This window comes from Lichenostomus cassidix, chromosome Z (genome assembly GCF_008360975.1).
Source record: "Lichenostomus cassidix isolate B80296 chromosome Z, HeHo_3.0, whole genome shotgun sequence".
NCBI classification, from domain to species: domain Eukaryota; kingdom Metazoa; phylum Chordata; class Aves; order Passeriformes; family Meliphagidae; genus Lichenostomus; species Lichenostomus cassidix.
In genome coordinates, this window is record NC_139511.1 from 52635640 (window position 1) to 52659999 (window position 24360).

The 24360-nt window shown below is 37.0% G+C and overlaps 1 protein-coding gene across 3 annotated transcripts in view; it reads left to right on the top strand.

Moving 5' to 3' along the window:
- Positions 1-8552: 8552 nt before the first annotated feature.
- Positions 8553-24360, top strand: part of TENT2 (terminal nucleotidyltransferase 2) — a 45507-nt gene continuing 29699 nt past the window's right edge. For 2 of the 3 annotated variants that reach the window (XM_085043288.1, XM_085043290.1), the window contains exons 1-9: positions 8553-8772; positions 10310-10501; positions 11123-11260; positions 12493-12748; positions 13824-13938; positions 14049-14140; positions 14921-14987; positions 20544-20613; positions 24114-24190. In XM_085043288.1, the coding sequence (XP_084899414.1) occupies positions 10347-10501; positions 11123-11260; positions 12493-12748; positions 13824-13938; positions 14049-14140; positions 14921-14987; positions 20544-20613; positions 24114-24190 (970 nt within the window). In that variant the 5' untranslated portion in view covers positions 8553-8772; positions 10310-10346. The remainder of the gene's footprint in view (positions 8773-10309; positions 10502-11122; positions 11261-12492; positions 12749-13823; positions 13939-14048; positions 14141-14920; positions 14988-20543; positions 20614-24113; positions 24191-24360) is intronic. The other variant, XM_085043289.1, reaches the window with a different exon arrangement.

Sequence of the window (24360 nt, forward strand, 5' to 3'; positions counted from 1 at the left end):
TCGAGATGAGAAGTGGAGCGATAAAAATCCAGCCAGGGTCAATCTGCTACAGATACTTGCTTTCACTTTTGTAGCCTTTTTTTTCTTTTTCTTTTTTTTTTTTTTTTCCTCCATGCCATCTAGGAAGTCATTAGCAATGAAAACTGTAGATACAAAGATTTTGTTTATCTGAACATCCTGCTTACCTGTTTTAATGTTTATACATTCTAGAAATATATTTACTATCACACAAACAGTGCTGCCAAAAATGCTACCAGCAGCTTGAGAAAGAACAATTGATGTTTATTTTAACAGTATCCTCACAGTATTTTTAACTATATTCTTAATTATTTTGATTACACTCTTCTAAACTTTAATGAATGTACTAAAAATTTTATTTGGAAGTGTGCTCTCTCCTGAAACAGATCCTTCCAGACAGAGGACTTTTTCTGAGCAGTTTCCACACCTTTCCAGATACCATACTCAAGATGCTAGCTTGCTGGCAAGTCTCTCAATTTGAGGTTCCTAATATTCAACATCTGTGTATTCTTTGCATATCATTTGAGAATAGCCAATTAAAAGAAGACATAACCTCATATAAACCTGCCCCTTTAGCTGGCAGATACAGGAATTATGAAGAGGGTGAGAGAATAATAGGTTTGCAGCCTAATGTAAGCTTTGCAGAGGCTTGATACTGCTCACCAAGCTGAGAAGGAAACTGGAGGAGAAGGAGCAAGAGCTGTGTCCTGTGAGCTACAATGTGAACTGCTGAAGGGAACAAGACACATTTGCAAATCACAAATGTTTTATTTTCACATCTTATTGAAGAAGTATACCGTTATACTAGTCAAATTTCTATGAAGTACCGTTTCCTGTTTACCTGTTGTAGATTACTTGTGTTTTCTAAGATTTTGCTCTTCAGGTGATGATACTTCGAATTGTGATTATGATAATGTGCAATTCTAACTCAGAAGATGTGCATTTTAATTTCTTGGCCTATGAGTTAGCCATTATATTATTTTCCGGACACACATCATACAGTAACTTTAATATAAAAATATAAACTAAGATCTGATTACTGATGTTTGCTGAGTAGCCAGTGCTATTAATATGTATTGTATGTAGCACTCAATACAATTAGAGTTCGCATTAAAAAAAGGACACCTATATGCAGCTGGATAAAGGGGAAGTAATTAAAACCATAGTATACTACCTACCTAAAGCTTTAGAGTTAAGGCTGCCATGGCAACCTTAACTCTGCATTTCCCACCTTTAGTGATTTCAAAAGCTCAGTTTCACTCTTACTTTAATATAGTATTTCACACTGAATACTTTCACCAATAGTAGGATTTTTCTGAAACCTGACGTTTCTAGGACTCCTAATACTAACCCAGTTTACACAGCAACATTATAAATTATTCAGGAGAAACTGCACTAATACATAGTGCACAACAAAGACTGAACTTGCCTCAAGCTGGTGTAATGTATTATGGATATCTGTTAGCCTCTTCATAGATAAGGCACTGGCAGCTTTCCTTTGGATCTCTGTTTCATTTCCTCTGTGACATTGGCTGAAGAACTATCTGGCCTGAAAAACACCATATTAAAACTGAAGACAAGAAGGAACATATCTGCAAATATAAAATTGGGAAAATTATTTTATTTGAGTTACAACTCATGAAAAAACATTGGCAAGTGCACCTGGAAAAATGGCGGTAGTGAATATAAGCAACACTGTGGATTACTGCTGCATTGGATAGAATTGTTCCAATTTTGAACTTCTAACTTTTGCTTAGACTTCTGTGACTTATTTCAGGAAGTGTGTATGGGCACAGAGATATGTGTCCATCTCTTAGCTGCCTGCATTTTAAGATGAGTGTCAATTTTTTGGCTTACTAGTTGTCGCTGTTGAGCAGCTAGCAGAGTAATGAATGCATCGGTTCTCAGTGGCAAGAAGAACCTTTATTGTTTTGATTTCATCACATATATAGAGTTCTCAAAAGTCACCCAGATTGGTCAGTCAGAAGCCTTCCCCCAGGCCTGATTGGCCAGGCCTGCACTGCCCAAGTTCTGAGACACTGTTCCAAAAACATCCAAACTTTATCTTTATTTACAAAACACAAGAAAACTTCTCATGGGAAAAACTGTGCTAGCCACAACTAGTAACAAATGCTATCAACTTGAGAGAGATACACTTGGTTTTCAGAGCCAAAGTACACAGGACTAGCTCTTTACAGGATGCTTTACTTAAATGGTTATTAAAAACTATGTCCACTTATTCCTACTGTAAAGCTTCATAGAAAGGTTTTGAAGAAAGCATATATGTATATATATATATATATATATATGCTTTGAAGAAAGCATATATGTGTATATATATATATGTATATATATATATACATATTGAAAAGTTTAAGGTAATCGTTGGCCTTGTAAACAAAAATGTTCTGATTTCTTGAGCAAAACTCCTAAACACTAGTACATTTTATTTCTAAGCTTTTATGATACAGGAAAAGATTATTCATTCATCAGTGTCTGAAAGTATCTGGAGGATGCCAAGAGGATGAGCCAGGCTCTTCTTAGTGCAAGAGGCAATGAGCAGAAACTGATGAACAGGAAATAGTGCAACACCTGAACATGAGGAAGAACTTCTTTACCGTGTGGGTGACTGAACACTGGAACGGATTTGTCCATAGAGAGTGTGGAGTCTCCCTCACTGGAGATATTCAAGAACTGTCTGGACACACGCCTGTGCCACGTGCTCTAGGATGATCCTGCTGGAGCAGGGAGGTTGGATCACATGACCCGCTGTGGTCCTTTTCAACCTGATCCATTCTGTAGTTCTGCCAAACATATTTGAAATTTGGCAACCTTTAGAATAACTTTTGTTTAAGTAGACATGTAATACTCAGAATACTAATATCTTTAACAATCTGCTCCATGGGAGTAAGATTAAGATTAAGGAATTTTTTAGTTGATAGGTACACATCTTTGACAACAAAACCATTATATAAGGGTTTTTCCCATAAAATACTGTTATCATTTCCATCCAAATGGTGAAATTCAGCTCTTAAACATGAACAAGCTCGTTAATCAACTAAAACTGGGCATTCAGATGCATTTTCCACAAACAAGTAAGTGACCAAAACTGGAGATAAAAACCTGAAAGACACAGTAAAGAAATACAAGAGAATTTATGTTGGGCACCCATAGACAGCTCTTGCACCCTTCTCAGCCTCTGGCAGTGCACATAGGAGATGTTAGGAAAACAGAACACAGGTAAGAAGCTATATTTTATTTACTAATTCACAGGAGGACCTTCCCAATTTGTTCAAGCCTCAGTATGCTCATTGAGAACTCATAAATTCTAAGTGCATGCTTAAATTTATCAATTTTAAATCAAATATAAAATACAGATAATACTGATTTTGTTAAATGTTTAATTTAGGGGAGAAAAAAATTTGTATCTGTCTGTCCAGCAGTTTGGGGATTTACTGTATGTGCAAAGATAAGTTGATGGGGAGGTATTGCTTCCAGATCCATTAACCTTGAATCAATTTTTCTGAACCACTTCTAAAAACTTTGCAACAGTAGATTATCTACTAGACCTTTGTAACAACAATAGAATTCCTATTTAAATCCTAACCCTCAGAAACCTACATATTAGGCACATCCTTCTAAAACTTAACTGAATAGCTTAGGGCATGAAGAGCATGAATATCCTAAGAGAACAATGGGTTAAAACAAAACCAAGTGGCAAACCCCCAGATCTGTAGCATTGTGCAGTTGGTATTATTCACTGTTTTTAATCAAAATTCATGACCCTGTGTATTAATTTTAAGATGTATCTTCCTTCACACGAGAGAAAATATTAAAATTTGGGAAAATGTAGATCTTCCTTTAAAATAGTTTTATTTAAAGTAGTGTAATTACAAAATCTACAGAAATAAAGCACCGAAGTAATAAAATTACTAGTAATTACTCATTAATCTAACCACAGCAGAACATTAACCATGTATCATAACACCTTAAATGTCATCAAATGCATATAGTATATTTTGAACAGTAATGTCAGTGGTGCACTACAAAATATTTGTCTGAAAAAGATACAGGGATTATTTCTATGTAGACACCCCAAATAAAGATAACTATAAAAACATATTTGGCAATAAATTATTATTATTACAGATTAATGAAATCTGTATTTTATCTGGATTTTACCATTTTACACTGGAATTCACAGATATAACACACATGTTTGCAGAGTTATCTCACATTTTCATTTCAATGCCTATGATACAAACTACATTTCATAAATACTGTACTGTATATTATGTGATATCTATATGCATATAAAATTAGTGTACTGTATGTAATAAATCTATCAACTGATCTCTCACTTTAAAAGCACTGAAGGCATATACAGGCATACATGAGCATCACTGAATTTGGCTGAAGGTTGAACATCAGAACTAGTGTGGCTAGCACAGGTTTTTCCCATGAGAACTCTTCTTGTGTTTTATAAATAAAGATAAAGTTTGGATGTTATTGGAACAGTGTCCCAGAACTTGGACAGTGCAGGCCTGGCCAATGAGGCCTGGGGGAAGGCTTCTGACTGACCAATCTGGGTGACTTTTGAGAACTCTATATGTGTGATGAAATCAAAACAATAAAGGTCATTCCTTCTTGCCACTGAGAACTGGTGCTTTCATTACTCTGCTAGCTGCTCAACAGCGACAAACTAGAATGCTGGACAGTGGAGAAAAATACTGCATTTGTGTAATTAATTATTAATTTTTCATTCAGTATTTACTTGCTAAACTTTTGAATCTTTCTTTTAATGCCATTGTGCCTTTTTAATACTGTTTCCTGTTGTACATCTAGTTTATGTTCTCTGTATTATTATTAAAATCTTGTATTGTTTTCCTGGGGAAAGCTGTTTTTTCTCTGGTACATAAAATTTGTTCTAGACCTAAGTCTCTGGCTTGGATTCAGGCCCAGCATATCCTGTTTTCTAAATTAATTGCAAAACATTTCATATGGGTATCATGATTAAAAAGCTTCAGTCTTCACCCTGGATCCTGTACTGTATTAATCTCTGTTGTAGTGCCATTTCTTTCATTGTAGTTCAATTTTTTATTTTAACATATGTGCTAGGTTTTGTCTCAGTATCAAATATGCAAAAGGGATTACTTAAAACGAAGCTCTGTATTGACACAAGTTTCATTACATCAGAACTGGTTCTGAAGACTAAAAACATCATAAATGGCCATATATTACAGGTAGTTTTGAAACTGAAAAAATGTTTCAAGTAAGTTAAATAATTTCCCAGTACAGAAAGGGTACATAAATACATATTCTTCATCACTCTCAATGAGTGCTGTAGTATAGGTTGCTCTTTAATACAACTGTTTGCTATGGTAAAGCACATTCTAACCATACCCCTATCTGGGTTCCCTTAGGCCTTCTCTAATACCAAGAGGGAAAGAAAAGAGTCTGTAAACTCCCTAAAGATTAGACAAAGGTTTCCATAGAGGAACTGGGTTTTATTCTTCAGTTTTTCCTCCTTTAACTACTGAAAATTGAGATGTTTTGACCAAACCTTCCATCACTATTTACCTCCAGAGAACTAGAGCACTTGAGTTCCAAAAGTTTCAGAAAAATGCAAAAAGCACCAAATAGGGACTTTATTGTTGCATAAATGTTTTCAATCTATGAGAGAGACTACAGATGGCTTATCAGAGATCTCTTTGTCAATTACTTCTGGAAAACACTCTCCTACCTTTCAGAACTAAGTATAGTTTGTAGTTTATAGAGACTGACTTTAGACTCTGCTTCTGTTATAGGTCATAAATTTCTTTCATTGATTGTTCTGTTTCATTGCTGTTGTTCAAATACATTAGTTATACAAACTGTTCTTTTACAATACATACATAATTTTTATTCTAATGCAAGCATTTTTTTGAGGCAGAAACAGAAGACCAGTCCTAAGACATTCTATTTGGGGGAATCTGTTGGAATTACTAGTGCAAGTTCTCAGATTCTTTGTTGTGTAGTTGTTCAGTTGAGTATCTCTTGACCAGCAGTCTGATTCCTGACTAAAACCAGAAGTAAGGCTTTGTATGTCCTTTCTAACAGAAGAGTATCTGAAAACTGTCTGAGATAACAGTCAGGGTCAGGAAGTAAGACAGCACATATTGAAAAAGTAGAACAGCTCTCAGAACATCAAAGCACAGAGATTTGTCTCAGAAGGCTGTTGGCAATTTGTAAAATGTCAGGTTATTTCAGGTGCCTCACTGAAATGTGTAGCTAGGTTGACAAGTGAATCCAGGTAAAACACGGGGAAAAAATCCTTAAGAGTGAACAGTCTGTGCCAAAAAGAAGAAAAATGTTATTTGGTATCTAGATTGAGGCAAACACAAAATCAGGATACCTTGTGCCAAGGAGCAGAGGAAAGGGAGACCAGGAAAAAACACAGCAACACAAGTTACTTCAATCAGTAAATGCACTCCTAAATATTCTTTCTTTATTTTCTGGGGGTTTTTGTTTGTTTGTTTGTTTGTTTGTTTGTTTTAATTTTTGGTGTATAAAAAAATGTTGATTTTTAATACCCTGCTATAAATACTGTCTGCTGCAGGTATATTGATTGTGTTAGGTTATATTTATTGTAGGCTCCATGGCAAATGTGAGAAACCTATAAGCATGACATGCTTTTGGTTAATGGATAGATTATGGTGAGAAGAGTGGTCGAACAGTCTGGAGAGCATCCTTGGAATGAGCCTCCTGGGGAACTCAGGCTATAAGCAGTTGTATCACTGACTTTTAACAGTTAAGACAAAAAGTTTCTGCCTTGAGCAGGAACTAAAAAGTCTTGATTTCAAACAAATAACACAGAAAGATCATAACGGTTTTGTCCCATCTGGCACCCAAGCACCATACAGCCACTTCCTTGCTTCCCCACTAGCAGGATCTGTGAGATAACCTCAGACGGGTAAAAGTTAGAAAACATGGGTTGAGATACCGACAGTTTAACAAGGAAACCTAAAGCTGTGCATGCCAGCAAAGCAAAATAAGGAATTTATTCACTGCTCCCCATGGACGGGCAGGTGTTCAGCCATCTCAAGGAGAGCCGGGCTCCATTGCAAGTCACAGTTACTTGGGAAGACAAACAGTATAATTTCAAATGCCCCCCTCTTCTTCCTTCTTCCCCCCATTTTATATACTAAGCAGGATGTCACATGGTCTGGAATATCCCTTTTGTCAATTCCATCACTGTCTCAGCTGTGTCCCATCCCAGCCTTCCAAGTAGCTCCAGTCCCCTTGCCAGAATAATAAGTTCTTAAGGGATACTTCTTTGTGGCTGAACTTTGCTTTGCATCTTCATTCCAAGTATGCCATAAGGATTTGTCTCTCATTAATGTAATGCTAACCATAGCCATGAGCTGACCCTCATATGAAGATCCCATGTCATAGCCAAGATGATAAAGTCCTTTCACAGCCCAAACTTTCCCTTGCCAGTCCCACTTCACTGGGCCCCTGTGTTTTGTCTCTTTTTTATCTATTAAGTCTGTGTGTGAGTAGTCAGCCTTAAGCCATGACAGCTCCAACTCTTGTCTGCTCTCAGCTGAGTAAGCCCTCAAGTAAGAATTTTGAAGTTGAGCAAGCCTTCAACTCACCACTTTCCTGTCAAAGGTGGGAGCTTCAAGACTGCGTGTATGCACAAACTCATTGTTTACCTGCTCATGGTAAGCGTCCTCCCCAAGAAGGAATCACATTAAAGAGGACATTGAGGTGCTGGAGTGTGTCCAGGGAAGGGCAACAAGGCTTGTGAAAAGCTAGAAAATGTATCATAAGAGGAACACCTGAGGGAGCTGTGTTTGTTTAGTCTCGAGAAGGGGAGGCTCAAGAGGGACCTTAACGCTCTCTACAATTTCCTGAAAGGAAGGTGTAGTGAGGCGGGAGATGCAGGACTCCAGGAACTGGCCTTAAGCTGACAGGAGAGATTCAGATTACATATTACAGTTTTTTTTCCCCCCATTATTAGGGTGGTCAAGTGTTGGAATAGATTGTCCAAGGAGGCAACCGGGTCACCTGGAGATGTTCTAGAGGTGTTTGGATCTGGTGCTGAGCGATGGTTTAGTGGTTCAGGGGTTACAGTGCGAGTGCCAGGTGGGTGGTCGACGGACTGCATGATCTTAAAGGTCTTCTCCGACGTTCAAGATTTTATGATTCTATGATTTTGCTTCTGTCTTCTGAACTCCTCATCCTTCAGGGAGCAAGCATTTTAGTCTGTTTGTGGCCTCAGGTTTATCCTAGCACGCCTACAATTCTTGTTCGCCAAATCCTAATTTATTTAGCCGAATACAATACTCTGGACACACTTCTGAACAGTAGCTCGGTTACAGTGGGCCAGTAATTACAGAAAGCAAACCAGCTGCACTGTCATGTCTCTTTGGGCCCCTGCCAGGCCTGGGTGTCGCTGCAGCGCTGTGACCGCCACCTCCGCCCCTCACGGAGCCCGCGCGCGCACCAGCCGGAGCCGCCCCGCGCATGCGCCCCGCCGCGCCGCTAGGGGGCGTGCGCCGGGGGAGGAGGTCACGGAGCGGCGCAGAGCCGGGTGAGGGAGCGCTTCCTGCGGTGGCCAGGCCTCTTCCTGCCGCATGCCGGCCGCTTCCTGCGGTGTCTCTGCATCCGGGGACGGGCCTGCGCTCAGCTGCCGGAGCTGGTCTCCGCTGCCCGTCCGGCACGGTGCTTCCCGCGGGCCCGCCCCGCCTGCCTCCGCTTAGGCCTTGCGTGAGTGTCCCCTGGGGGTCCCTCGAGAACGGGGCAGAGAGCGGTGTCGGGTGGTCGGGCCGTGGTCCAGGGGGTGGTGGTGGCCCGGGACTCCTGTCTCGGCACGGGGGATGGGGACTGGCGGGGCTACGTGCGCCCGGGCTCGCCTCCACGGTTCGCTTGTGTGTTTCTGTGGGAAGTACACGCTTGTTTGTAAGCAGTGCCCACGGAAGCAAAGGTATCTGAACTGTGAGCTGCGAAACTCTTCTGGAGAATCTGGCAATTCCTGCGGAGGTAACCAGGGCTGAAAGTCACAGTAACGTTGTCGCTATCGAGAGGCAACGGTGTTGCTACATTGTTTTGGATTGGGGAAGGTAACTCCTCCACTGCTTCTCTTCCTGGAATTTACATCTTCAAAGGCTAAACCGAATGTGTTTTTCTTCTGCGCCTATCTCTTGAATTCTCAGTCACGGTTCTGTTACTAGTTAATTGTTTCCATAAACCGCTTCTGCTCGGGAGGACTGAGGCATGTTATCAGTTGTTCTGTCTGCTAGAAATGGAGAAGTTTGGACACCACACAGATACTCAGTCAAATTAAATGTCAGGTGACTTTCTTGTTATGCAACTCCGTGTAATTTCTTTGGCAGATTTGAAAGTGGACGTCCAGTAATAACTTCCATATGCATAATGCTTCTCCTCACCCACCCCATAAAACAGGGCAGGGGGGGAAAAAAGGAAGAACTGTTATAGCTTTTTCTTGGAGCTTGTGCAGCAATGTCCATGCATTTACTTTTCACTAGTGTGGGTCGTCATCACAGGAAATAAGGAACAAAGCCAAACTCAACCACATAAACTCCTCATTATTCATTTTCCTACACTCTGTGCTAATGCTGCTTGCAGTGACAGTCAGAGCTATCTGGCCAGGATCAATTTTAAGTTTAACAGATAGTAAACCTACATTTTTCTATTACAGAGTCTATTCAGTAAAATGATACTATTGATGCTATGTATGTATGATATTCTTTAAGTATGAGTAGATGATGCAATTGATGTCATCACTTGACTGCTTTTTTAAATGTCATGTCATGAAAAAAATACTAACTTTGTGAAATAACATGTAGCTCATGATCAGCTGCATCTTCATGTTCTTGTGAGGTAGTGAAGTGTTTCTTTCCATATATTGTGAACCTCATTGTGGAATGTTTAAAATAGCAAACAAATGCCACTGTTACATGGTACTTTTCCTTGGGATGAGAACTCTTTTATCTTCTGATAAGTAATTTTTTGAAAATGAAAATTTAAAATGGAGGGGGCCAAATAAAAAATTGCTTTTAAACATAAATAAAGTAAGCAGTAATTATGAAACTTTAGAGTATACAGTATTTTTATTCAGTAACTTGTCGTGAAAGGCAATAAAAGCTATCCTGTGATCACAATTCTCTTAAGCAATTCCTATAAGTATATTCTAGATTACTTGAATTTTTAAACCAAGAGCTTAAAAGGTAAGTAGTATTTCTTTTTGTCTTATTTCAATTTTATTTTAATTTTTTTTTTGTAGATAAAAGGATACATGTTCACTTCAAGTAGAAAGGAGCATGTTCCCAAATTCTTCCAACTTGGGTCGTCCACCCTTCCCTCCAAAATATCAACAGCAGAGTACTTTCTTCACTAAACTTCCTCTAAATATACCTCGTACTCTTCTTTCTCACCAGCCAATTATTGTTCCTCCACTTCATTTTCACTCTGCAATGTAAGTATAGTGAGATTTGATAGTGGGGATTGGGTCTGAAAGAAGTATTTCTGTCTGTGGAGGATAGTTTTCACTGTTTTTAACATTGAACTGCATTGAACTTCACAAAACATGAAGGTGTCACGTGTAAAAAAGAGCTGTATCATTTCTCTTAAAGACCTACAAATCTTAATGCTCTCCTGCATTGTACATAATGCATGACATGCCATTGCACTGATTGGGCTGTTAATCCACGGTTCAGTTTTAAAGATCTTTAAAGCTGTATTTGTTTATTGGGGAGAACAGGGAGGAGATGAGAAAGGGAAGAAATGTTTATTCTTGCATCTGTATTTGAAGACACCATAATGTTCTTTAGGCTTTTGAATTTAACAGTTCCTTAAGTGAATTTGTTTGCTAGCACCTTCTAACACATATGCTGGCAAGAATTACCATTTTCTATTTTTAATTAAATACATCATATAAACTGAAATATGTGCTCGTTTTTAATAGAAAAGGAAGATGTATTGCTTCTAAGAAAAAACAAAAAGACAGGACTTCTAGAGTTTAATATTCACTTAACAAAAACTACCAACCCATAAAAAGCATCTTGGTTATCTTATGAATAATACTTACGGACTGTAGTCTTTCTAGAACTCTTTTGAGTGGGAACTTTGAAGCTACTCCAGCTGTAACTCCAATTGTTACACTGCAACCAATGACTTATGGAAGTGTCAGTCCTGTGTCGAGGTCAGATGTCCTGACATCATTTCAAGGAAGGAAGTAAGTTCTTTCTATGTGTGTGACTAATACTTGTCGTAACATACCCGTTGTGAACTTTGTCTGATATCAATTTCGTATGCAACTTGAGATATATTAGAAATTGCAATACTGTATACTTTTTTCATTTTGGTAGATATAGTCCATATATTGGCTCTTTAAAGCATTGTACCTGTTTTTGACAATCTTAGTACTCATAAGAGACTTCCTATACCTAGTTTTTCTATTCCAACAACTGTAGCCTTGCAGAAATTATTTGAGTGATTTATTGTAATACTGCAATGGATTTTAGTTTGTGTGGGCTTGACTATAAGCAGGCTTGTGTCAACAAATGTTCTTTTCCTGTTAATTTGTCAAGCTAAGAATAAATGTGCACCCTCAAGCTTTTATAGAATTGTTCCATTTTCCTGATGACACATTAGGTGTTCTTCCTCCTTTTCTTAATTATGGGATGTTTTATTTTTCAAATACAAACTATTAACTTCAAGCATATGTAAGTTCTTTTTTTTAAAGAGGATTTTGTGGAAACCTAGTTTTTTCTAGTTTTTTTAAGAAAACTAATTTCAATTTACATTACTTCCTTTGTTACAACTGAAAGGGAAATTTCAGATTAATGCTTTTCTTTTAGAGCTTTAGGAAAATATCAGTTCTCCTTATCAGTTCAGATATACTACTTGATATGTGTTTCTAATAATTCTGTGAATCAACTGATTGGAAGGAGGTTCTATGCAGTCTGTCTTCAGTACTAGCTCCTGTACGCTATTTCTCTTCCAGAGCTAACAGATGAAAAATAAGCGCAATCAAATATATGCTATTAAGTTGTATTTGAGTATGTAATTATCCCATGAACTAAGGAAGTCCCTGGTTTCATGCTGCTTGCATCTTTTCCTCTAGAGCAGTCGGTTTTATGGAAGGCTATGCTATGGTGGGAGATTTGCAGTTGGCTTAACCAAACTTATCATTTGAGTTTCAGTTGGTTAGTGCAGACACTTGCCTTAAAGAATTGCATCAATCCAGTTCTAGAGTAGCTGCACTTCTGCAGTTTTATGTTCTCTTGTCCCATTCCAGGTTTGTTTCACATAGTACCTAGGATGGGCACACCTGTTCTGTGGCAAACTTGGGCTTAGTGAAGTAGTTACATCATTAAGCATTAGTATTTGAACTTTGTAGAAACTGTCTTGTAATCATAAGTTGGAGCTTGTGAACTAGAGGAGTTACACAGTCTCTCTCTCTAGGAGACAAAGTCAACAAAGTGTTCCAAATGATGCCAAACGGCAGCGGATTCATTCACATGATTCTGAAACAACTGTAGTTAACCAAGCAGTGCCTTTACCAGAAGAACGTAGATGCTCCTTTCCAGCGTCAGTTTCAGTTCAGTCTCCAGTGTTGCGTGCGCATGCCTCACCAGCTTTAATTGGATGTATCCCTCCTTTGCAAGATACTTTGTTTCCATGCTCTACAGTAACGAGGCTTCCTGTGGCCACGGACGAGGTAATGGCTTTCTGTGGCAGTGCTTTACTTCTGTCTTCAGAGTTGGCACCCACCTACCGAGAGGTGCTGTGGGAGGCTACGGAAAAATCTGCAAGGGTTTTTGACACTGTCATGGGGTATCTATTGCTAAGCTGCCATTAGAAGGTGTCAGTAAGTGTAGCTGCCACTGTGGTTCAATATCACCTCCTTGTGGGTGTGTGGGTTTGGAGCATTTTTACGGGGGCAGGGGATGTCAGAATGTTGTTTCCTAGTGTTGTTTGATTTCCACTGTAATGTCAGGAAACTTACATATCTGCTCTAGGAAGTAAAAATTGGAGAAATAGTCCATTTCTCACATAAGAGGTGGGGAGAATCCTGACTAAAAACTGCCACTGTAGTGGGGAATATATGAGAAGCACATTCTGAATAAATGCAGTCTTGGGCCTGTAAAGATGTTCTCTGCCTCTTTTCAAGAGGGCATGAAAGTTACTGTCATGGCTGTTCTGGAATATAGAAGAAAATGTAGTGTAGTTTAGAACTGTTTATTGTTCTGCGCCCACATGATAGAAGGGTTTTGGGTTTTTTAGTGTAAATATGCCTGTTGGTTACAGAATGTAACAGTGCTGTGAAAGGAAAGCAGTTAATGCCTCCTTCCAGCAAAGATCTGGCTACTTCTTTAATACTTTATGTGGGATAAAAAAAAAGCTAATTTAAATCAGTTTTTTTAATAATTATTTTCTCCCTTTTACTGGTAGGCAAACTGTTGACATCAAAGTCAGCAGAAAATGTCTCTGGTCTTTCATTATTTATTCCATGAAAGGCTGCATATACTGATGATGCAAAAAATATTTTCTGTGGTTTGACATTTTTTAACAAATGGAACAAATTTAAATTTAAAAACTTAGCAGAAATTTCTTCTAGGGAATTATTCTTTGCAAATTTAACTGCACTAAAACTCTAGACAATGGAGTAGATCATGTGAAATGGTGCTGGATTTTGCATTAAAAAAACCCAGCCTTCTGTGTTTCATGTTATTGCATCTCTGACAGAGATGTTCACTTCTCTGTGTCTTTACTTTTTGTATGTGTGTGTCCAGTTAAGTAAACAGGTTTTGGAGTTGTTTCAAGCATGTCGGCAGCAGGCCTCTGATTTGAACAGAAAAGAGCTCTGCAGAACAGAACTCCAGAAAGAAATTCAACTCCTTTTTCCACGTATGTTTTGAATTTGATTACTTAATGTCAGTTTGAATGTTCTTCAGGTTCGCAGTTCTTCCTTCCTCTGAAACTGTAATTTGTCACATCATGTTTATTTTCTGTTACAGAGAGCAGACTTTTTTTGGTTGGGTCCTCACTGAATGGATTTGGCACTCGTACTAGTGATGGTGATTTGTGCCTGCTGGTTAAAGAAGAACCAGTAAGTATTTTAAAACATACATAGTTAAAACAAAGTCTCATTTTGCTTGCGTGCTGTTAAAAGGCTGGATCCTGAAATAATAAAAAAAGGCTCAAATATTTTTGATTTAATAATTTAGTTTTGCACTCATTATAGCTATGAACTGTGGCCCAGTGGTGTGCAGATATGAATTCAACCTTTTAAACCTAACAAAACATATTTTTTAAAGCTTTCCGTCAATTCATAAGTGAAAATATACAGCAAAATGAAAACAAATACCTGGAATGAAGAAGATTGTTGTTTGGAGAACTATTTTAGATGCAGGAACTACTTTTAATAAGTAACATTTTTACACTATTATTTAGATTCATAGCTGCCTATTTTAGTTATCAGGCATAAAAATGAATTTGATAGACAAAATATCTTAAATATTTTTAGTGACAGAAAATGTTATGAGTAGATGTTAGATTGACAGGGTGTCTAAAGGAAATCTCAATAGACCATAAACTTGAAAGTATTGAAGTATCATTTAAAGGGAAGAAGAGGACATTTTTGTGTAAGTGGGGCTAGGTTGTCATCTATGTCTATAATTTTTGGTGTCTGATAATTACTTTGCATATTGAATGTGGATTGTCTGGCATTTGCCATGATATATATGTATGTTGGCTCTAGGATGTGTTGGTGTATATGTTCATGTCTTACCCTGAAAATTAATTTCATTTTAAAAGCAAAGCAGGCTTACTTTGAACGTTTAAATAAGAGATACCAACTTTTTTCTTTAATTTTAATACCACATTTCAGGTGAATCAGAAGACTGAAGCAAGACATATACTCAGCTTAGTCCAAAAACTCTTCAGTACTAAACTTTGTAAGTTACCGTCTGAAGTGAGGTGGTAAGAATATGAGCAATTCTGGAGAAGTATTGATGCACAATTGCAAATAATGTATGTAACTGCATCTTGTCTAGGTTCTAATCACAGTACTCTTTGAAGAAAAGTGATAAATATTTAGTAATGCTACTTGATGCTGATGAATGTTAATTAGAAAATCAGCAGTTTTTCTTGAAAAATAGTGGACTTCAATAATGGGTAGTATCTCAGATGACTTTTGAATTGTGGAGCACAATGAGATGGGAGTAGATTTCTGTTTGGGAAACCTAGTGAACTCTTGCTAATCTTCTAGATTGCAATGCCTTTCTGGGAAAAATGCACTTAAGAATTTGTGAAATAAGATGTCAGTCACAGTAGACTGTGTAGAATTGATTTTTTTCTTCCTTGAGGTGGAAGACCTTGATACCAGTGAAGTAATTAACTTAGGTGGCTAATGAAGAAAGTAATAAATTTTGACAATACCAGCCCATACAGATAAAATGTGACAATTCATAGTTTTTATAGGTTGTTATTTAGACTCCCTTCAGATTAAGAATTCAGATGGGCAGTTCTTGACTTAAATATGAAAGCCTTCTACTTCAAAGAGGCTTTTGTATCAGCCTTTGAATTTTAAAATACCCTGACATTTACTGATATCAGTGACTTTACCACCCTGCTTCCCAGACTTGTGTTACATTCTTTGATTCTACTCCTTATAGTGATCAGTCCTGCAGTGCTAAAAAGAACAAACCATAAGTTTAAATGCAGGCTTCAAAATTTCTTCATTGGCAAGCATGCATGCACAGATTTTTACAACTCATTTGGAAGAAAGACATGATAGATCTATTGCAGAATAGGCATCTGATATTTAATGCTTATTACTGTTGTATATTGACATTTGCATAAGTCTGAAAATTGATCTGGGTTTGCCTGTGGTGCAGCTCTCTCCAGTGCTTTCTGATAGCACAGTGATAAAAAAGGTGTGTTTCCAGGGATCAGAAAGGGAGCTTCTAAATGGGCAGTCTTTTTCAAGAGCTCTTGTTCTGTGACAGAGCATTAGACAATATCAAGTGTGTTTACCAACATCAGAAAGGTACGATGATCATGTGTAAGTGATCCTCAAAGGTATTTGTGCCATTGCCCATTTTTGATGCTTTCCTAATTCTCTGTTATCTTGCAAGTTCATTTGATCAGCTTGATTTTATCAAAATGTACTTTGGAAAGTAAGGCAGGACAAAGCACTGCTGAGATTATCACTCCTGTCAGGCTCTCGTAATTGTGGTATGAAGACCTCTTATATCATCTCTTCAGAACCTTAACATCACTGTGGCATTAATTCCTATACCTAGCAATCTGTCCTGTGTCTGCATGGATGTTTTGTGAATAGCACTGACAGGCAAAAGTTGTTTGAAAATGTTCAAAGCGAAAAAGCTTTGGCACATGGGTCTTTTCACTTAGATGTAGGTAATTTACAAGCTGTAGGACAGCTATGCAAAGATTTAGTACTTCTGAAATAAGAGATATCCTGGTTTCAGCTGAGATAGTTAATTTTCTTCTTAGTTTCTGGTACAGTGCTGTGGTTTGGATTTAATATGAGAATAATGTTGATAACACACTGAGGGTTTAGTTATTACTCAGTAGTTCTTACTATAAATCAAGGACAGCCTGTCTACCTAAATGTATGAAGCTGCCTCTGATAATTGTTTTCAAGTTTTGTACTGCCCTGTTAGCATGTAAGATGCTGTCCTATAATTTTAAGGTAATACCTCTTTGACAATATTAGTTAAGTCTTTCTTTCTTCAGTAGAAGAAAGACTGTAGTATGTTCTCAACAGGTGTTGTGAGCAGTCATAAAACTTACTGTTGCTTCGCATGAGAGAACGGAAATAAACATAGTTTGAGCCAAACGTGAAAGCTAGCAAAGTGTGTGCCAAGATATAAGAGAAACAACAGGAGGGAGAAAATATAAAGATGCTATTTGAAATTAAGTTCTTGCTCCAGTTTTGTGAAAGAGTTAAAGGACTAAAAGAAATAAAGAGGATATTTGTGGCATAGGTAAAGTTTTAGAGCTTTTTTTAACCTTTTTCCAGATCACTTCAGTTCAGAAACTTTTGAGAAGTTTTTTCTATCTGTGCCTGTCATAACATCTCCCTCTACAATGTTCCTGTGCATTCCAAAATAAGGACAGTTAGAGTGTGATTCTGTGCTTATGTCACTTTAATTCCATGGTTCATAAATGAAGAAGCATTCCAAGTAAAAATTAGATCAGTCTCTTTCACAATTTGTCTTCAGAACTTTAGGTGCCATCTCTTTTATCCTTTATATAGAGTTGAATGTGGTTGTTAGATTAGGATGTTTGGGAAGCAGATTTCAAAATTTGCTTTAGCTTGTTTCAGTTTCAGGTTTGTAAGCTAACAAGTGTGAGCAAGGAATTTCAGTCCATTAAATTTTAAGTCTTAGAGCAGAGGCTTTTCTGTGTTGTCATTCTGCATGTAGAATACCAACTGAAATGAAAATCTGTTCTGTTTTTGAATAGTCTAATCACAGAGCAAAGTAGAAAAAAGCTTCTGGTTATTTATTTACTGTTTTGGTGGGTTGTGTTAGTCTTAAAGGTTTGTATTGTGTTTCTCCTAGAGTAGAGAGATGTTAGGATAGCAAATATATAATCTATTTAAAAGACTAGCTGGTCACGTATAACTTCCTGGCTTGTTTGTTCAGATGCCTGCATATATATTTTTTTACAAGTCTGGCTTAGGTTCCCAGGACTGTGTGCTGAAGCCAATGTTTTTAGAAATGTGAAACATTAATTTGGGGATATAACTGAAGAGATTATATCTAAACTACTGAGAGTAAATTTCAGATTGATTCTTCACTTCAGATTCATCTATGCAGGATTAATTTGAAAAACACCATGGCAGTATTTGGTGGACAGGTGTTTACTATCTTCATAAATAACAAAGAGCTCATTTTCTTTTAGATTTACAAAGAGGTATGGTAGTGTTGAGACTAGTGTGTCAGAGTAGAATCTGCCTAATGGGCGTCTCGTGGGAAATGTGTAGCAGCTGGGACAAGTGAAGGGATTTGAACTCAGTTGAATGACTTTGAAGGACTGTGCAGGTCAGTGAGTGAATTCCAAAAAAATCAGCAGTTATTCCATTTTGTGGTAGGTTGTACCTTCCTAAATTCTTCATGAATGTGGATTCTGACTTCTGTGTTGCCCAGTTTCTCCTGTATTATAACCCAGTCAATGAGAGCAGGCTACATGCCCAGGATGCCCAAGATCTTTTTGGCATATACCGTGTTTGTGATTGATAGGCTGTAAAATTGCCTAATCTTTTATTCTATAACAGAAGAGAGTGAATTAAGCTGTTCAATCTGAAATTCTACATGAATAAGTTATATATGAACCAGTGCTTAGTCTGTTTTGAAGCCATTATATCCTTTTTCGCTGAGCCAAAATGGTGTTCATGGCTTTTTCATAGACTTGCCCAAACTGTGGAGTGGCTGTATAGATTTCTTTTCATGTATTTTGGTGTGACCCCTCTGGTTGTAGAGATTTCAAGATCACATAGTTTACTTAGGCACTCATTCAACCTGTATGTATTTTAGAATTCTACATCCTGTATTTGTGACTGTTTCTTCCCCTTCTTGTATGTATATGTAAGGTACAATATAGGTTCTGCTAACAGCATCACTAGTCTGAGCCAAGAAAGCGGATACCAGGAGGAAGTTGGTGCCTTCTAGCATCTTTGCTCTTCTGACTTCTTCCTTGCTTTTTACCATCCTGTGAAACAGATTGGGATTATGTTTTGGACTGTGTCTTTTTTCTTAGCCAGCTAATTTGGCACAGCATCCATCAAGTGTACGGAGGCATTTGCAGGCAGGGATGTGTTTGGAAGTGGATTCTCGCTAGAGTGAGTTCAGTTAACTTTTGAAGAGCATTGGGAAGGGTCATAGTGAAGAAAATTGAATTGCTGTGACAGACCACATACAAATCCACCATTGTCTACCATGTGCTAGTACATGGGAATCTTTGTCTTTAATTTGGTAGTGAAAGAAAAGGAGGCAGAGACCTCTGCATGCTTTAGACCTTCACTTTAAGGATGTTCTGGGATGCTGGAGGAGAGATGCCTGGATGTGTGTGAAGGTGCAGCTAGAAGGAGGGTTTGCTTGTGTAAATTGCACTGAATTTTGCAGTCAGTGAACATGAATTGAAGTTATTTATTGAAGATTCTCCCATTAATATCATGAGGAAGATTATCTTTTATTCTGAGTGTTGATTAGGCTCGTACAATGCATTAAAGTCCAGGTAGAAGATGCCCTCTGGTCAAATCTATCGGAGCATGCATATCCATAAAACAGTCTCAGAAAGTCTGAAAAAAAAAAGTGGAGTTTGTTTTAATTGAGTACTGCATAGCAGTGTTCCACCAAATCTGAATTTGTCAACCAAAAGAGATGATGCTGTTTAATCAAGGTGGCAATTTAACTGATAGAAGTACCTCTCTGCTTTTTCTGGAGAAAAGGAGATTCTGGAGATTTTATTCAAGATTATTTTTAGTCTGTAGTACTTGTACTGTGCCATACTTATTTATGCTAATTTGAGGTTAATTTATAGAAACAATGGGAAAATGTATGATGTTGGATATGGACAAATTCAAGTGGTCCTAGATTTGGCAACAGAAGTAATTGCTAAAGTCATGCCTTTTGCCCAAATTCATATCTTGTAACCTAGAGGCTCTACTTTTCTTTCTTTTCCATTATTTTCTTGGGCACATAATTAATAAAGGATTATAGGCAGCTAATGAATATAGACTGAGGCATCGGGAAGTATGGGGAAATCAAAATAATATGACTGGTGCAATGGTTTTGGGGAGCTGAGTATGAAGAGTGCATTCGGTGGCACTATGAGTGGCTGAGCTTAGTATGTGTGAGTTTGGATGGTCTGGCATTGAGCCTATGTGTCTGTTCTGTGTAGATAATGATCAATGTGAATTTCTTGCATGTCCTATCACATTAAAGCAAAAGGCAGATAAATTATTTCGTCTTTGATAGAAAGCGTTGTCCTGTTTTCAGTAGCATTTCCTAGTATGTACTTTATCATTCAAATGAATAGTTTTCAAAACAAGTTTTAAGTATATCAATGAATACTAGCCCATCCTGGTTGGATATGTTGCTGCTTCTTTTATTTTTGAATCTTAATTATAACTATTCAGGATTTCTCTTACAAGTACTGTTCCATGAAAGCATTGTAGTACTGCATTCCTTGTGTTCAAATTTCTGGAATATATTTCCCACAGAAAAATCTTCTACTCTATGTTCTTTTTTCTTCTCTAATGTTTGGTGTGGGTTTTTTTTTCACTGGTTTTCCTAGATTGGTCTTTTTTTGCTGCAGTTGCTAAAGGTTTCTTAGGTTAGCACAACCCTTTGGGGAATATATTTGCTAAATTTAATAAGCTGCTATTTGCTGTAAATCAGTCAATAAGACTCTACTATAGGATCTTTTATTAAGATCTGCATCTTACATGAACCTTAATTGCATATTTTTCTCCCTTTCAGCAAGCTACATTGAGCGACCTCAGCTGATCAGAGCAAAAGTGCCAATAATAAAATTCAGGGATAAAGTCAGGCAAGTATTCTGTTCAACATAATTTTTTAGGCTTTGACATTGGAAAGTACTCTATATATGTACTGCCCTTAGGAGTGGTCCCACTGTTACATGTGTTTATGTGTGTGGTGCAATAGTCGTATTGCAGATTTGTAGAGCTAGCATGCAGTGGCAGCCAGCTTATTTCCTTGATGATCTGAGGCACCTCTTGTGGCTGAGATGCTGTTTGGTTCCTGTGATATGAATTTTAAACAGTACATCACACATTTCTATGGGTTATTTGTGCATAGTGGACTTCAAGTTGACAGATCGTTTATGACAGAAAAACAATGGTGGGAAGAAAAATGTTATTGCTTGCTGTGCAGACATATCTGTTTAGCTACTTAAGGCCTAATTGAGAGTATTCGTGCTATGAAAACAACACTGAAACTAGTTTGTGATATTTTCTTGTATTCATTGTATCTTCATTATGAAAATATGAGAATAATTTACAGGGATGTACTAGGACAGAGAACTATGTATTTCCTATTGTGTGTGATAGAAGTATCTGACAGCGGAAAAAGTCACACAAAGCATTGAAACATGTTGACAGTGTGTGTAATGCTCATGTCATCCTGTGTTCATTGGCTTAGTTTTGTTACAGTGATATGTAGCAGCTTCATGTAGTAACACAGTTTCATTCTTCTATGTAAATTGGACTTTGAACAACTTTCATGTAGCTGTCTTCACCCATCTGTATGGTTGTAAAACTTCGCAACCCTGTACCTGTCTTTTGAAAGCAAATAAGCCCACTTCCCTGGCTTCTCCTTATGGAAGAATATCACAGCATGTTTTTATTATGCTATACCTTTATCATGGCAAGGTTCCTGCCCTGATAAAACTAAATTTTTCATGTTTACAATTTGAACTAATGTATATCATCAATTTAACCTTTTGTTTCATCTGAGATTATATACACTTATTGGGGTTTTTGCTTTATACTTCTTCATGTACACCCAATCCTGTATTTACTTTTAAAAATTTGAATGTTTTTTACTTTTCTCTTCTAACAGTACAGAAGATTGTTTCTTCCTTGCTTTCTGAAAGTATGATACTTGTCAAGCTAAAATTTGGGTTATATGGATTAGCTACATATAGCAATGCTAGTCTTTTCATATATACATGAAATGATAAATTCCTGGTGAAAATATTGAATGAGTTATGGCAGTCTAGCAAGAATATTTTTTCCCAGTTTAAAATCAGAAAATAAACTTTAAAAAGAAACCTTAAGTATGGAACTGGATGGAAGTGATTGTGAGAATGCTGAAGTATTTTTTAGGCACTTACAGTCCATAGTACGGTGACTTTCAAAAAATAATAAGTCATGATAATTATATACCTTATGACAGGATTTAAAGAATTCTTTAGTTCATACTTAATCAAAGTATAATATTCTAAGACTTCTAAGAGGCAGCACAGTATATTTTTGCAGAGTAAAAGTCAGTATTGTTCACCGTTTGGTTTTCTGTATTGCTTTTGTAGAAGAGGAGTGTGGCAGGGAATGTTGTCACTGGGTTGAGTTTTTTTTTATTGTAGTTTGTTTTTGTTTTGTTTTCTGTCTTTACAGTTATCTTTCTCCTACATAACCTGTCATCTTCCATCCATGTTTTGTCTTTCTATTTAAGCATCTGTCTCTTTCCAGTCTCTTATTGGCCTCTTGTCTTTTGTAGGCTCAGATGTACAAACACGTGTGTGCTCATTCATTTTTTCATGGAGGTCTTGAAAAATAGGTTGGATATCCTGTACCCAGGGCACTAAGCTTATCTTTGCCAGAATTGGATACTAAACATTACAAGCTTCGTGTGGAAACCAGTTTTTTGATGCCTAGCTGCTGGGAGAAGGTGGTTGAGTTCAATGGGTGGTATCTCTGTATCTAGAGATGCACATTCTAATGTGTTACCAATGGTCCATATATACCTGGAAATGGCTGAATAAGAAAGCATTCAGTTTGCATTTGTTCTTTTTTTTTGTCTTAAAATTTGGGGGATTGCTTTTAGGGCTATGATGGTTAGGGAAGATCCATTGCACTTAAAGACTAACCAATTTTTTTTGTAGTCTTTCCCAGGAAATTATTCCTATGCTGGCTCTTCTTCCCAACAAGCCTTTGATTAATTATCAAGATTTTTTTACTACAGAAGATACAAAAACTTCCTCTTCTGCTGCAGTTGATGTGCAGTTGACTCTTTTCTTCTCTTTTTGTGTTTTTTAGTAGAACTTGAGTCCAAGCAGCACAAAACCTTTTTCACTTGCCCCAACTGAAACAGCTGTTAAATGTGCATAGTAAAGTACAAAATAACAGCAATAGAACTTGCTTCAGTTGGCGTGTGGTAAATAGTCATCTTCTCAGTTTGGGTTAACTGGAATTTCACATGGAATCTGACATTTTTTTATTACATTTGCACATGCAGCTAATATTCTTACTGGTGTTCATGCTTATATTTACAACTGTGAAGTGGTAGCTCAGGCTTGTTTATTTCCTGTATTATGTACTACATTCTTAAAACATATAAATGGTCATACCTGATATTAACTCAGGTTTAAAATTATGCAGTATTTGTGATGCAAAGGATATTTTAATATAAAAAGTGTTTGTTTAAAATATGTAAAAAAATTCTTGTAGGCCTCAAATTATTGTGTTTCACCCAATTCAATGAATTTCAGGTCCATTCAGGTTCCCCTTATATATTCAAGAAAATACAAATGAGTATTTGGGTGAACAAATGCTATGTGAATGACACTTGTGCGTGTAAAATGGAAATAGCTGTGTGTCACAGATGGCTACTTCTTTGTCTAATAATCGGCTCTTCTTTTCGAGAGTTAGTGTTGCCATGGCTTATTGACTATGAAGGCAGTATCATTTTTTGAGTTGTTAGGAGTTAGGCTCTATATGCAGTAGGATATTCCAACTGGGGGCAGGTTGTGTTGTAAATAAAGCAGTTAGTGCTTGTTTACCTTATTCTTACTTAATTTTAACAGAACAAGTTATCAAAACGTTTTATTGCAAAGCATGTAGTGTTTTACTCAGAATTGTTTTTATTCCAAAGTACTGATTCTCTCTTACTGTCATTGCAGAAATGACTCTTACCTTCTAACCTCTTCCAATTCTCTTTCTCAGCTCAGATAATCCTTCCTGGTATCAAAAGTTGTCTGTAGTAAATCATATAGTGCAAGTCTAGTTGGGAGAAAGATTTAAGAAAAGTAAAAAAAAGATATCTTAATTGACCTAAAGTCTAAATTTGTATCTACATGTATTCTTCATGTAAAATAACAATTGCATTTTTTATAACAAAGAAATTCAAGTCTATACGTAGGTCAGGTACCATAAACAAAACTGTAGGAATCACAGCATTTAAAGCTCTGAACAAAATTTCTAGGGCTTTATATTAAAATTATGTTTCTCCATATCTGTCACAAAGTAGATAATAAACATTCAGAAATTTAATACCATGATGCTTGATTTTTTTTTTTCTCCTCCCTAATAGCAATGTGGATTTCGACTTGAATGTAAACAATGTTATAGGTATAAGAAATACATTCCTTCTGAGAACCTATGCATTCAGTAAGTTTTTATTGTATTTTCTTATTTCTTTGGACTGATTGAGTTTGTATTTTGGTATTGATCTGCTATGAAAAATTAGTTTAATACATTATGTGATTATGTATGTGTATAAATACCTATTTAGCTACATTGAGTAGCTTTAAGATAAGTTCTTGTTGCTCATTCTAAAT